The sequence below is a fragment of the Lepus europaeus genome, chromosome 13 (genome assembly GCF_033115175.1).
Source record: "Lepus europaeus isolate LE1 chromosome 13, mLepTim1.pri, whole genome shotgun sequence".
NCBI classification, from domain to species: Eukaryota; Metazoa; Chordata; class Mammalia; order Lagomorpha; family Leporidae; genus Lepus; species Lepus europaeus.
Window position 1 is genome coordinate 33,709,005 of NC_084839.1, and position 16,041 is coordinate 33,725,045.

Here is a 16,041-nt window from a genome sequence, read left to right on the forward strand (position 1 = left end):
ATCTTAGAAATGAAGAATTCATTAGAACAAACAAAAAATTCAGTGGAAAGCCTTAACAACAGAATCAGAGAAGCAGAAGAAAGAATATCTGACTTAGAAGACAAGTTGCAGGAAATTTCAGTCAGACAAAAAACAAGAACAGAAAATCTGAAAACTAAAAAACACTGTTGGGAATCTACAGGATATTATGAAATGACCCAACATATGGGTTCTAGGAGTTCCTGAAAGCATGGAAAGAGAGAAGGGATTAGTGAAATAATAAAAGGAAAACTTTCCTAAATTGGAGAAAGAAAGGGACATCCAAGTACAGGAAACACACAGAACTCCTAATAGACATGACCACAAAATAGCTTCACCATGACACACTACAATCAAACTCTCCACAGTAAAACAAAAAGATTCTAAAATGTGCATGAGAAAATCACCAGATTACTTTCAGAGGATTTCCAATTAGACTCACTGTGAACTTCTCATCAGAAACACTATAGACTAGGAGAAAATGGTGAGATATATTCCAAGTCTTAAGGAACAAAAATGTCAACCCAGAACACTACCCTGCAAAGCTCTTATTCATGAATGAAGGTGAAATGAAGTCCTTCCACAACAAACAGAAATTGAAATAATTTGTCACTACCCGGCCAGCCCTGCAAAAGGTGTTTAAGGATGTACTGCACACAGAAACACAGATCATGGTCTTCACTATCGAAGAAGGTGAAGGAAGAAAATCTCCCAGTAAAAGTACAAAGAAAAATCCAAGTAAAAAATAGGAATATTTATGGGAAAATGGCAGGGCAAAGTGGTTACATATCAGTAGTTACTTTGAATGTAAATGGCCTCAACTCTCCAGTTAAAAGACAAAGACTGGCTGAATGGATTAAAAGACAAAACCCATCTATTTGCTGCCTACAACAAACACATCTCAACAACAAAGATACAGACTGAAAGTGAAAGGAAGGAAAAATATATTCCATGCAAATAGAAATCAAATGAGAGCTGGTGTAGCCACCCAAATATCAGACAAACTAGACTTTAAGACAAAAACTGCTAAAAGAGACAAAGAAAGGCACTATGTAATGATTAAAGGATCGATTCAGCAGGAAGATGTGACTATTTTAAATGTATGTGCACCTAATTACAAGACACCTGGCTATTTTAATTAAAAGAAATGCTGATGGATTTAAAGGGAGACATAGACCCAAACGTAATAGTATTGGGACTTCAATACCCCACTTTCATCAATGGACAGATCAGCCAGACAGAAAATCAACAAGGACACAACAGAGTTAATCAACATTATAGACCAAATGGACCTAACAGATATCTACAGAACCTTCCATCCTATAGTTACAGAATACACATTCTTCTCTCCAGTGCATGGAACTTTCTCTAGGATTGACTACATGCTAGGCCATAAAGCAAGTCTCAGCAAATTCAAAAAAATAGAAATCATACCATGCATCTTCTTGGACCACAATGGAATGAAGCTGGAAATCAGCAACTCAGGAATCTCTAGAACATATGCAAACACATTGAGACTGAACAACATGCTCCTGAATGAACAGTGGGTCATAGAAGAAATCAAGAAAAATCAAAAACTTTCTGGAAGCAAATGAAGATAACAATACAACATATCAAAACTCATAGGATATAGCAAAAGTAGTGTTAGGAGGAAAGTTTATAGCATTTGGTGCCTACATCAAAAAATTAAAAAGGCACCACATACATGAGCTCAATGCATCTCAAGGATCAAGAATAAAAATAGCAAACCAAACTCAAAGCTAGTAGGAGAAAAGAAATAATTAAAGTTAGGGAATAAACAAACAAAATTGAAACAAAAAATACAAAAGATCAGCAAAACAAAGAGCTGGTTTTTTGAAAACAAAAAAAAAAGGCAAAATCGACACACCATTGGCCCAACTAAAAAAAAAAAAAAAAAAAAAGGAGCGAGAAGACCAAATTAATAAGATTAGAGATGAAAATGGAAATGTAACAACAGATACCACCAAAATAAAAAGAATCATCAGAAATTACTACAAAGAGCTGTATGCCAAGAAACTGGGAAACCTAGGAGAAATGAATAGATTCTTGAACACATAAGACCCACCTAAATCGAGCCATGAAGACATAGAAAACCTAAACAGACCCATAACCAAGACAGAAGTTGAATCACTCATAAAAATCCTCCCAACAAAGAAAAGCCAAGGACTGGATAGCTTCATTGCTGAATTCTACCAAACATTTAAAGAACTACAATTCTTCTCAAGCTATTCAAAACAACTGAAAGGGAGGGACTTCTCCAAAATTCTTTCTATGAAGCCATCATCACCTGAATTCCTAAACCTGAAAAAGATGAAACTGAGAAAGAGGACTACAGACCAATTTCCCTGATGAACACAGATGCAAAAAATTCTCAACAAAATTCTAGCCAATTGAATCTAACAATACATCAGAAAGATCATTCACCCAGACCAAGTGGGATTTATCCCTGGTATGTAGGGATGGTTCAACATTTGCAAATCAATAAATGTGATACACCACATTAACAAACCGAAGAACAAAAATCATATGATTATCTCAATAGATGCAGAGAAAGTATTTATTTGATAAAATACAACAATCTTTTCATGATGAAAATTCTAAGCAAATTGGGGATAGAAGGAACATTCCTCAACATAGTCAAGGCAATTTATGACAAACTCATGGCTAGCATCCTATTGATGGGGAAAAGTTGGAAGCATTCCCACTAAGATCTGAAACCAGATAACAATGCCCACTCTTGCCACTGCTATTCAATATAGTCCCGGAAGTTTTAGCCAGAGCCATTAGGCAAGAAAAAGAAATCAAAGGGATATAAATTGGGAAGGAGGAAGTCAAACAATTTCTATTTGCAGATGACATGATTCTATATATTGAGTATCCAAAAGACACCACTAAGAGACTTCGGGAACTCATAGAAAAGTTTAGTAAAGTAGCAGGATATAAAATCAACACACAAAAATTCACAGCCTTTGTATATACAGACCATGCCATGGCTGAGAAAGAATTTCTAGGATCAATTCCATTCACAATAGCTACAAAAATAAATCAAATACTTTCAAATAAATTTAACCAAGGATGTCAAAGATCTCTATGATGAGAATTACAAAATGTTAAAAAAGAAATAGAAGAAGATACAAAAAAAATGGAAAAATCTTCCATGCTCACAGATTGGCCAATGAATATCATCAAAATGTCCATACTTCCAAAAAAGTAATTTATAGGTTCAATGTGATACCAATCAAAATGCCAAGGACATTCTCAGATATAGAAAAAATGATGCTGAAATTCATATGGAAACACAGGAGACCCCAAACAACTAAAGCAATCTTATACAATAAAAACAAAGCAAACAGGCACTACAATACCAGATTTCAAGACATACTACAGAGCAGTTATAAACAAAACAGCCTGGTAATGTTTCAAAAACAGATGGATATACCAATGGAACAGAAAAGAAATGGCAGAAATCAATCCAAGCATCTACAACCAACTTATATTTGACAAAGGAATTAAGTCAATCCCTGGAGCAAGGACAGTCTCTTCAACAAATGGTGCTGGGAAAACTGGTTTTCCATATGCATAAGTATGAAACAAGACCTCTACCTTACACAAAAATCCACTCAAAATGGATTAAAGACCTAAATCTATGACCCGATACCATCAAATTATCAGAGAACATTGGGGAAACCCTACAAGACATTGGCATAGGCAAAGGCTTCTTGGAAAAGACCCCAGAGGCACAAGCAATCAAAGCCAAAATTAACAAATGGGATTACATGAATTTGAGAAGTTTCTGTACTGCAAAAGAAACACTAAAGAAAGTGAAGTGGCAACTGACACAATGGGAGAAATTATTTGCAAACTTTTCATTTGATAAAGGATTAATAACCAGAATATATAAAAAGATCAAGAAACTCAGCAACAACAAAACAAACAATCCAGTTAAGAAATAGGCATTTAGGCCGGCGCCGTGGCTCACTAGGCTAATCCTCCGCCTTGCGGCGCCGGCACACCGGGTTCTAGTCCCGGTCGGGGCACCGATCCTGTCCCGGTTGCCCCTCTTCCAGGCCAGCTCTCTGCTGTGGCCAGGGAGTGCAATGGAGGATGGCCCAAGTCCTTGGGCCCTGCACCCCATGGGAGACCAGTAGAAGCACCTGGCTCCTGCCATCGGATCTGCACGGTGTGCCGGCCGCAGCGCGCTACCGTGGCGGCCATTGGAGGGTGAACCAACGGCAAAAGGAAGACCTTTCTCTCTGTCTCTCTCTCTCACTGTCCACTCTGCCTGTCAAATAAATAAATAAATAAATAAATAAAATAAATTAAAAAAAAAAAAAAGAAATAGGCATTTAGACATTTTTCAAAAGAGGAAATCCAAATGGCAAACAGACACATGACAAAATGCTGAGGATCACTAGCCCTCAGGAAAATGCAAATCAAAACCACAATGAGGTTTCACCTCCCCCTAGTCAGAATGGCTTTCACACAGAAATCAACAAACAACAAATGCTGGCAAGGATGTGGGGAAAAAGGTACCCTACTACACTGTTGGTGGGAATATATCCTGGTAAAGCTACTATGGAACACAGTATGGAGGTAACTCAGAAATCTGAATATAGACCTAACAGATGACCCAGCCATCCCACGCCTCGGATTTACCCTAGGGAAATGAAATCAATATACGAAAGAGTTATCTGCATCTCGATGTTTACTGCAGCTCAATTCACAATAGCTAAGACATGGAATCAACCCAAACGGCCATCAACTGAAGACTGGATAAAGAAATTATGGGATATGTACACTACGGAATACTATACAGTGGTAAAAAAAAAATCCAGTCATTTGCAACAAAATGGATGAATCTGGAAAACATCATACTTAGTGAAATAAGCCAGTCCCAAAGGGACAAATACCATATTTTCTCCTTGATCTCTGATAACTAATAGAGCACCTAAAAGTAAATCTGTAGAAGTGAAACTGACACTTTAAGAAGCAATGACTTGAACAGCCCTTGTCTTGACTGTTGAGGAACAGTTTTTTTTATACTATTTGTGGAACTCTCTATTTAGCATAGAGTTAAACATACGTGCATAAAGTCAATTGAAAATAGATCTCAGTAAAAATAAAGAGTGGGAGTAAGAGAGGGAGGAGGAAGAGGGAATGGGAGTATGGGTGGGAGGGTGGGCACGGTGGGAGGAATCGCCATATTCCTAAAGTTGTAATTACGGAGTGAATGAAGTCTGTAACTGTAAAGCTTTATAGTTCTGCATACATTCCTACAGACTTACTTCTAAGGTACAGTTTAAAAACTTGCCATGGGACCCCAAATCCCCTTAAGCTGGGTGGTAAAAATACCATCTTTTTTTTTTTGACAGGCAGAATTAGAGAGAAAGAGAGAGACAGAGAGAAAGGTCTTCTTCCTTTTTGCCGTTGGTTCACCCCACAAGTGGACACAATGGCCACATGTTGCGGCCGGCATGCTGCGCTGATCCAAAGCCAGGAGCCAGGTGCTTCTCCTGGTCTCCCACGCGGATGCAGGACCCAAGGACCTGGGCCATCCTCCACTGCCTTCCTGGGCCACAGCAGAGAGCTGGCCTGGAAAAGGAGCAACCGGGACAGAATCCAGCGCCACAACCGGGACTAGAACCCCGGGTGCCAGCGCCGCAGGCGGAAGATTAGCCTAGTGAGCCGTGGCACCGGCCCAAAAATACCATCTTAAGTATTAAAGTGATCATAGGAATAGGATTAAGGATCTGATAATAATAACTGATAGAATTAAAAATGAGTGGGCCGGCGCAGAGGCTCAATAGGCTAATCCTCTGCATTGCGGCGCCAGCACACCAGATTCTAGTCCCGGTTGGGGCACCGGATTCTGTCCCAGTTGCCCCTCTTCCAGGCCAGCTCTCTGCTGTGGCCCGGGAGTGCAGTGGAGGATGGCCCAAGTCCTTGGGCCTTGCACCCCATGGGAGACCAGGAGAAGCACCTGGATCCTGTCTTTGGATCAGTGCGGTGCGCCGGCCACATCGCGCCAGCGGTGGCGGCCACTGGAGGGTGAACCAATGGCAAAGGAAGACCTTTCTCTGTCTCTCTCTCTCACTGTCCACTCTGCCTGTCAAAAAAAAAAAATAATAATAATAATTAAAAAGGAGTGAATGCTCCAACACTGGAAGCAGTCCACACAGCAGACTCATAGAAAGACAATCACTTTAAATAGTACTCTGGCCAAAAATCAACCCTTAAGACATTCTGGTCTGGCTGAAAAGTCTATGAGAGCATTTCAGGCATGGAAAGCCAAGACATTGCGGCAAAAAATGTCCTACATGAATGACCTTGGTGGGTGAGACCCCAGTAGAAGGAAGTGGTCATCAAAGAAGGAGCTACTTTTCTCTGAATGGAAAAGCTTATGGCCTTGTCTAAATACTGACAGAGTTTGTGGATGCAAAAGGCTTCCATAGCCTAAGCAGTTCATGTCAAGAGCTTCAGGTGATCAATGACGTCAAACATAAGAGTGTTAATTGTTAAACTGCAACAAGGGTCACTGTGCACTAACTTCCCATGCAGGACCTCCGTCCTCAAAGAGTTGTATTACAATTATGTCTAAGCGCTTACAAAAGATGTATCATTCTTGGTGCTTCTTCAGAGTTAATTAAGTTTCTAAAAGAAAAAAAAAAGTGAAATTAACTTCAAGATGCAATGACTTTGAACAGCCTGTGTCTTGACTGCTGAGGAACAGTTTTGTTTTGTTTTCTGTGCATATTTGTGAACTCTTTAGTTAGTACAGAGTTGGTCTTCTGTGCATAAGATTATTCAAAAATGGATCTTAGGGGAGAGTGGGACTGGGAATGGGAGAGGGAGGATGAAAACGGGTTGGGAAAGTACATGGCAGGGCGGGTATGATGGGAAGAATCACTATATTCCTAAAGTTGTATTTATGAAGTGCATGAAGTCTGTATTCCTTAAATAAAAGGTTCCTTTTGGGGGGAAAATAAACAAAAAAATTAAAGTTTATATATAAAAAATTTAACCAATGATGTGAAAGATCTAAACAATGAAAATTACAAAACATTAAGGAAAGAAATAGAAGACACAAAAATGTATAGTCTTCCATGTTCATGGATTTGAAGAATTAACATAATCAACATGTCCATATTACTCATACCAATTTATACAATCAATGTAGTCCCAATCAAAGTATCAAGGATATTCTTTACAGCACTTAAAAAAAAAAATCCTAAAATTCATATGAAAACACAAAAGGCCCTGAAAAGCCAAAGCAATCTTCAACAAATAACAAAACAAAAAAACAAATATAGAGGCATCACAATACCAGATTTCAAGACATATTACAGAGTTCTTATTAAAGCAGTCTGGTACTGGCACAAAAATATAGATATGTAGACTAATGGAACAGAATAAAAACCCTAGAAATTAATACATCTACAACCAACTAATCTCAAATCATTCTCCAGATAAAAGAATGTCCTTTTTTTTTTTTTTTTTTTTTTCTTGACAGGCAGAGTGGATAGTGCGAGAGAGAGACAGAGAGAAAGGTCTACCTTTGCCGTTGGTTCACCCTCCAATGGCCGCCGCGGCCGGCTCATTTCGCTGATCCGAAGCCAGGAGCCAGGTGCTTCTCCTGGTCTCCCATGCGGGTGCAGGGCCCAAGCACTTGGGCCATCCTCCACTGCCTTCCCGGGCCATAGCAGAGAGCTGGCCTGGAAGAAGGGCAACCGGGATAGAATCCAGCGCCCCAACCGGGACTAGAACCCGGTGTGCCGGCGCCGCAAGGTGGAGGATTAGCCTGTTAAGCCACGGCGCCGGCCAAAAGAATGTCTTTTTAACAGATGGTGTTGGGAAAATTGGATTTCTACATGCAGAAGTCTGAAACAAGATGCCTACTTTATATCCTATATAAAAATAACTACAGTGAATCAACAATCTGAACTCATGACCTGAAACCATCAAATTACTACAGAAAAACACAGGGGAAATGCTACAAGACACTGGCCTAGGGAAAGGCTTCTTGGGCAAGACTGCAGAAGCCCAGGCAAAAAGCAAAAAATAGACAAATGGGATTATATTAAGCTAAGATGTTTCTCCAGAGCAAAGGAAATGAACAAAGTAAAGAAGCAACTGACAGAATGGGAGAAAATAGTTGCAAACTATGCATCCAATAAAAGATCAATAAGAATATATAAAGAATATATAAAACTTCAATATATAAAGAAACTTCAGAACAACAAAACAAACCAGTTAAGAAATGGGCCAAAGATATGATCAAGCATTTTTCAAAGGATTAAGTACAAATGTCTAACAAATGCATGAAAGAAATGCTCAGGATCACTGACCATCAGGGAAATGCAAATAAAAATCAAAAGTCATTGTGATTTTGCTTTTCACTCCATTTAGAATGACTGTTATCCAAAAATCAAAATATAACAAATGCTGGTGAGGTTGTGGATAAAAAGGTACACTAATACACTGCTGGTGGGAATACAAATTGGTTCAAGCATTATAGAAAATGATATGGAGATTCCTCAGAAAACTAAAAGTACATCTACCACATGAGCCAGCTATTCCACTCCTGGGAATATATCCAAAGGAAACGAAATCAGCATATGAAAGAGATATCTGCACTCTCATGTTTATAGAAGCTCTCACAATGGCAAAGATATGGACTCAACCTTGACGGCCACCAACTGATGACTGGATAAAGAAAATGTGGTATATATACACAATGGGTTACTCGGCCCTAAAAAAAGAAATCCTTGTATTTCTAACAAAATGGATAGAACATTAAGTGAAATACACCAAACCCAGAAAGACAAATAGCACGTTTTTTCTTATCTGTGGAATATGTATACAGTATAAAAACTGCGTGACTATTACTAAGTATTTAATCATAAATCTTACTTTACTGAATCATACCATGTAAATGACAATATATTCTTTTTCCACATTATAATCACTGACACGAATCCCCCCCCCATGTGACATTAATATCTGTTTTCTGGAAAAAAATAGTATACATATGTATGAAAGTATGTCTATATTTGAAGTCAAAGTGGCAAAACATTGAAAAAACTAAAAAAATACAGACAAAAAAATAAAAAAAGAGATTCTATTTAAAAGTCGCATTGTAGGCAGCAATCTTGATATGATTACAAGTAATTACTGACCATAATCTTTTGATGAACATTCCTCTGAAAAATGAGGCAAATGTCATTAGTAACCAATAATGTAATAAATAGAAGATTAATCATTTGTCTGTTAGTTTTTTTGCCTTCTTGAAGGCAGCCTAAGATCAGTTGGTTGTCCTCTTGATTTCATCCCCAACAATGGGGTTCTAGCAGCATGAGCTATTATATAACTATGATTTTTAAAACGACATGCAAAAGCTACACAGTATATTCACATTTGCATATTACTTATTCATATGACATACAAAAAGTGATCCAATGTTCCAGCTCAAGTTTCCTCTTCCCGATGACCCACAAAGTAATAAAAATTATTAGATGAAAAGAAAAACGCATAGTAATTCATTTTATGGGATTTACATCACTGCCAATGTTTCTTTAAAATACACCTAGTCAGACTCAGGCATTACAAAATTAAATATTTAAGAGTTTTGATAGTAACTGCTACAATTATCAAGATATCTACAATGTGAGGATTGGATGGGTGCAATACTGACATTCTAATGAAATGTGGTGGGAGAAGTGTCAAAGTATATTGAGCTCAAATGTTGAATTAAGAATGAAATTTTATTTATGAACATGTCTTCTCAAAAAAAGTATTACCATGGAGCAAAATAACATCTGTTAACTCTGTTAGTGTAATCTAATTTTGCCACCTTAATAAAAAAAGATTTGAAGATGCTAATTCAGTTTGTCACCAGCCTCTTACTTAGACACATTCTGTAAGGTCAAAACAAGATGAAAGACAAATCTTATTCTTACTTGCTTACTAAATAGGCTTTGTATCAAAAACTGATAAATCAAAAATTAAAACCTATAAATAATTTTTTTTACCTGTAAAATAGCCACTTCATTCCGGAGTTGACTTTCCTGTTTTGTGGGGAATCTCATCTTATCAATTACTTTAATTGCCACATCTCTTCCAGTCTTTCTATGTTTTCCTATTTAAAAAAAAAAAAAAAAAGTAAATGATGGCTCACAATGATATAAAAATTGTCCACAATTGAAATTTGTATGTATTTACTCATATTTTCTTTAGTTCATTTTTACTCCATATTCCTTTATTTATTTGTTTTTATTTTAAAGATTTCTTTAAAAGTGAGTCAGAGAGAGGAGAGGCAGAGAAAGAGAGAGGTCTTCCTCTTTGAAAGTGAGTCACACAGAGAGAGGAGAGGCAGAGAGAAAGAAGTCTTCCATCCGCTGGTGCACTCCCCAGTTGGCCACAATGGCTGGAGCTGCACCAATCTGAAGCCAGGAGCCAGGAGCTTCCTCTGGGTCTCCCACGTGAGTGCAGGGGCCCAAGGAGTTGGGCCATCTTCTACTGCTTTCCCAGGCTGTAGCAGAGAGCTGGACTGGAAGTAGAGCAGCCAGCACTTGAACTAGTGCCCACATGGGATGCTGGCACTACAGGCAGCAACCTTACCCACTATACCATAGCACTGGTACCTTTTTCATTTATTTTTAAGTAATCTGTTTTTCCTCTCTAGTATCTGTCCCTAATAAATGGGGTAGTTTCATTATCTGAAATAACAGAAAATCTGAATGAACTTTTTTGCTCAAAAGTAATCTACTTTTTAAGATAAACAATGGTTAACTACCTTGACCTAGTCTTCAGAGACTCTGTCAACATGGAAATATCATAGTAATGGATTAATTTTATTCTAGGTTCACTTAATCAGCAGAGTGCTTTAGCTACATATTATACTCCAAAGACAGAATCCTTGTATTCAAGAATCTTCCTTGATAAAATTTATCAGGTGGAAATGTACAACCAAAACCATTCCTTCCTTCCTTCATACAAACTAATGAGTTATCTTGCACCTATTATGCACTAGACAATGTTTCAGACACTATGGATTAAGTGGTAAAAATGATAGGTCTATTTTTTGGTGTTTGTTCTTTTAATTGGTTTGTGACTTGCATTCTCCACATAGCTTTTATTTGAAAATAACTCATAACCTGTCTCATGGGCACAATCCTAAAAGTTTGATTATTTGGTAAATCTGTACATATTTAGGAAGCCAAAGGTATCAGACAGTTTCAGTCCGTTCAATGAGAACAGGTTCTCCAAAGAAGTCACTGATCTTAACTGACAAATCTGAAGATGTAAACCATGGATATTGTATATGCATGTTAAATCAAAACAATTTTCTGGGTTATTGTTGTGTAAACACAATGACAGCTGCTAAGAATACAAAGAAAACCCACAATCTCTCATCTTATCCTCAAGGAAAGTTCAACAGGATGATAATATTACAAGCTGAAAATGTTACAAATAGCATGACAGAAGTTTGTACTATATGTAGCAGGTACACCTAGGAGGAATGGTAACTTTTAAGACTGGAGACAAGAATATTTACATAGAGGCAGCCCTTCAGTTGAGCCCTGTGGTCTGAATAAATGTTCACTGAAGGGACAAACTGATCCGGCATCCCATATGGGTGCAGGTTCCAGTCCTGGCTGTTCCATTTCCAATCCAGCTTCTTGCTAATGCGCGTGGGAGGGCAGTATAAGATGGCCCAAGTGTTTGAGCCCCTTCCACAATGTGGAAGACCCAAAGGTATCTACTGGCTCCTGGCTTCAGCTTGGCCCAGCCCTCAATGGGTGAAAGCTCACTCTCTCTGTATTTCTGCCTTTCAAATAAACAATAGATCTTAGGGGGGAAAAAGCCCAAACAGGTGGGAAAGGAGCAGATGCAAAAGTATGAAGGCATTTAAGTATGAATGGAAGACAAAAGGCAATTAGATAGGAGTACAAAAAGTATAGTTAGCTAAGAAGTGGCAGAAGCTGGGAGAAATCTTAGCAGTCTTACATACCTCTGCTAAGAAAACTGGCCATGAATTTACAGAAAACAGTGAGCCTCTTAAGGGTTCTATGTGAGGTAATACTAGTATCATATATAAGTTTTCTCAAAGAAAAAGACTGGTGTGCAAAAAGGGCAAGACTGGAAGCATAAAGGCCTACCAGAGAGTATTTTTAATAGTATTGGCAAGTGATGACAAGTTTAACATGACTTGTTTTGTAATTTTGATCCTAGCTTATAAAGTACTTTTATATACATTAGTTTTAATAAATATTAACAACTCTGTGAGCTATGTTTAGTTCGACTAAACAGATGAAAACACTAATCCACAGTCTCTGTCATTAAATGATTTTACCAATATCACAGCTGGTTAAAACTTCTGATAAAACATTTATGCCAACAGTAGACAAATGGCACCATTTATGTTGGAAAACTACTAGGGAACATACTTCAATTAACAAGCCCACATGGTTCAATATAAGCTTTTTTTTTTTTTTTTTTGACAGGCAGAGAGTGAGAGAGAGTGAGTGAGTGAGAGTGGGGGGGGGGGTCCTTCCTTCCGCTAGTTCACCCCCACAATGGCTGCTACGGCCGGAGCTACACCGATCCAAAGCCAGGAGCCAGCTGCTTCCTCCTGGACTCCCACACGGGTGCAGGGCCCAACCACTTGGTCCACAGCAGCGAGCTGGACTGGAAGAGGAGCAACCGGGACTAGAACCCGGTGTCCATATGGGATGCCGGTGCTGCAGGTGGAGGATTAACCAAGTGAGCCAACACGCCGGCCCCTCAATATAAACTTAAATCACTGTCTTCTCCCCAAAATCTGTATGTATGAGCCATAAGAAAAGATTTAAAGACTGTTCTGGAACTAATTTTCTGATTCTGTTACTTCTTCACAGTTGAAATGAAGGAACGAGTACTCAGTTACAGTAAAAGGGACTTAGCTGAAAGGATAAACGTCACCCTCTCAGAAAAGACCACTCGACAAAACTGTCAAGTAACAAAACAGATGCTTTACAGCTTCACTATTTTTCTACATTATGCACAATATGCAAGACTGTAGTTGCTTACCTCCATAAACAATGCCAAACTGGCCTGAACCAAGCACCTCATCTGCGAAGATCTGGTACACAGTACTGATGTCCTGTTGGGAAATGCAATCAGCATTATTTATCTCTATAAAACAATGTCAGCATTTCTTTTCATTCAAACACTGAAATTTTTGTTCTTATGTTAGAGGCAACTAATTTTCATTGGGTACAAAATATTTTTTGAAACACAGGATATATTCTAAAAAAAGTTAAGCTCAAATTCTGTACTATGACTTAATGTGTAAGTATTCTTATATTCTGTAGGCAGGCCTTCTGGATAAAATGCATTTAATAAAAAAAAATCTTACATTTACTAAATAGAGGTCTATAAAAATAAACAAACAATTAAAAGTAAAATTTTACCTATTTTAAGCATTAAAGAGATTTACTCTTTGATTTGAAAGAAAAACTTTAAAGTTTCTATTATTAGGATTAGATAACTCAAATTCACTCCTCAGTCTGTCTCCCTTGCTATTCTCCCTCATCTCCAAGCCACGGGACAAAAGCTAGTGAATGTGTGAAGTCATAATGAAAATTTTAAGTTTTATAATAACCATTTTTATATTCTTCCCAACTTTAATCAACTTTCTGTTTAACCAAATTTTGGTTCTTAGTAGATAAGGGGGCAGCCAATGTAAAATCAATACAGTACTACTAGATAAGTTTCTTTAACAAAGACCAGTTTTGAAATACTTTTTCCCATAGCCACAAATGTATATATCCTCAAGTTCCTGCGGGAATCACTCAAAGTTTGTGCTCTCATGTTTCTGGTATCCCCTCTTCTCTCCAGAAGAATATGCTATGTATTCTAACCTATTGCCAGGACAAGAGACACACATATTTAATCTTGAAATTCTGCACCTCCTATAACATTGCTAAATGTTCAGTCTTGATTGCAATTTTGGAAATTAGAAACAACATCTATATATTAGACAGCTGTAACACCTGGAAGTCAGAGAAATGGAAGAAAGAGTTTTTTTTTTATTTTTTTTATTTCAATGAAGTTATATAGAGCAAATGACCAGTTTTCTGACTCTACCTTTTTCTATTCTAATGTAGGGGTTTGCTAATTATGGCTTGTGGGCCAAATCTAGCTTGCTGCCTCTTTTTGTATGGCCCTAACTAAGAATGGTCTTTAAGTTTTTCTTTCTTTCTTTTTCATTTGCTAGAAATCAGAGTGACAGAGGGAGAGAGGGAGAGAGGGAGAGAGGGAGAAAAGGAGAGGGAGAGAGGTTGATTCTCCATCTGCTCATTCACTCCCCAAGTGCCGATAGCCTGTGCTGGGCCAGGTTGAAACCGGGAGTCAGGAATACCACCTGGGTCTCTCATCTTGGTAGCAGGGGCCCAAACACTGCAGCCATCACCCGCTGCCTCCAAAACAGTGTGCATCAGCAGGAAACTGGATCGGAAGCAGAGGTGCCAGGATGTGAACTGTCACTGTGACATGTGACATAGGTGTCCCAAGTGGCAGCTTAACCTGCTCTGACACAAGGCCTGGCCCTAAATTTCTTTAAGTTTTATTTTTTATTTCTCTGAAAGGCAGAGCTACAGGGTGGGGGGGAGGGGAGAAAGAGATCTTCTATCTGCTGGTTCACGCCATAATAGCCTCAATGGCCGGGGCTGGGCCAGGCCAAAGCCAGCAGCCAGGAGCCAGGAGCTTCTTCTGAATCTCCCATTTGGGTAATGGGGCCCAAGCACTTGGACCATCTTCCACTGCTTTCCCGGGTGCATTAGCAGGAAGCTAAATTGGAAGTGGAGCAGCCAGGTCTCAAACCAGCACCCGTATGTGATTCCAGCATTGTAAGCAGAGGCTTAACTTGCTGCACCACAATGCCGGCCTTGGCCGTAAGTTTTTAAATGACTGAATAAGCCAAAATAATTATTTGTGATGAAATATTAATATGAAACTCAAATTCTAGTGTCCACAATAAACTTTATCTTTTTGTTTTTTTTATTTGACAGGTAGAAATATAGATAGTGAGAGAGACAGAGAGAAAGGTCTTCCTTCCATTGGTTCAACCCCCAAATGGCCAATACGGCCGCGCGCTGCGCCAATCCGAAGCCAGGAACCAGATGCTTCTTCCTGGTCTCCCATGCAGGTGCAGGGCCCAAGGACTTGGGCCATCCTCCACTGCCCTCTCAGGCCACAGCAGAGAGCTGGACTGGAAGAGGAGCAACCGGGACTAGAACCCGGCACCCATATGGGATGCTGGCGCCGCAGGCGGAGGATTAACCAAGTGAGCCATGGCGCTGGCCCCCACAGTAAACTTTTAATGGAACGTAGTTATGTATTTAAGTATTGCCTATGGGTGCTTTCTTGCTACAATGGCAGAGCTGAGTAGTTATAGAAGGTACACAAAGCCAAAAATATTTACTAGGGGTGAGAGTCATGGTGCAGTAGGTTAGGCTGTCACTTGGGACATCGACATCCCCTATCTGAGTTTGAGACTGCATTCCACTTGTGATCCAGCTTCCTGCTGATGTACACTCTGGGAGGCAGAAGATGTTGGCTTAAGTACTTTACTTTAGTTCCTCCCATCCACATGGGAGACCCAGATGGAGTTCCTGGCTCCTGGCTTCAGCCTGGCTCAGCCCTGGCTGTTGTAGGCATTTGGGAAGTGAACCAGCAGATGGAAGACCGATCTCCACTTGACTTTTTTTCTCTCCTTGTTGCTCTCCCTTTCAAATAAATAAAAAAATCTTAACACCAGATGCCACAATTAAATAAAATACCTACTATGTGGCCTTTTATCAAAGAGTTACAACAACCAACCTTAAACCTAGTCACCATCCCTTGAAAGTCCTGCAGTTCCTACTTTCCTCTATTTGCCTGTTCTGTTTCTTATACTTGCATGAACTATTGTTCTACCAACCTCAGGCCCTTTAGGTACAGCTAAAGTTGCAGTGTTCCCTG

The 16,041-nt window shown here is 39.0% G+C and overlaps 1 protein-coding gene across 1 annotated transcript in view; it reads right to left on the bottom strand.

Moving 5' to 3' along the window:
• Nucleotides 1-16,041, bottom strand: part of PRKD3 (protein kinase D3) — a 107,277-nt gene that overhangs the window by 21,961 nt on the left and 69,275 nt on the right. Inside the window, exons 13-14 of the mRNA XM_062209275.1 lie at nucleotides 13,108-13,180; nucleotides 10,068-10,174 (exon numbers count right to left, since the gene is read on the bottom strand). Coding sequence (XP_062065259.1) covers nucleotides 10,068-10,174; nucleotides 13,108-13,180 — 180 coding nt within the window. The remainder of the gene's footprint in view (nucleotides 1-10,067; nucleotides 10,175-13,107; nucleotides 13,181-16,041) is intronic.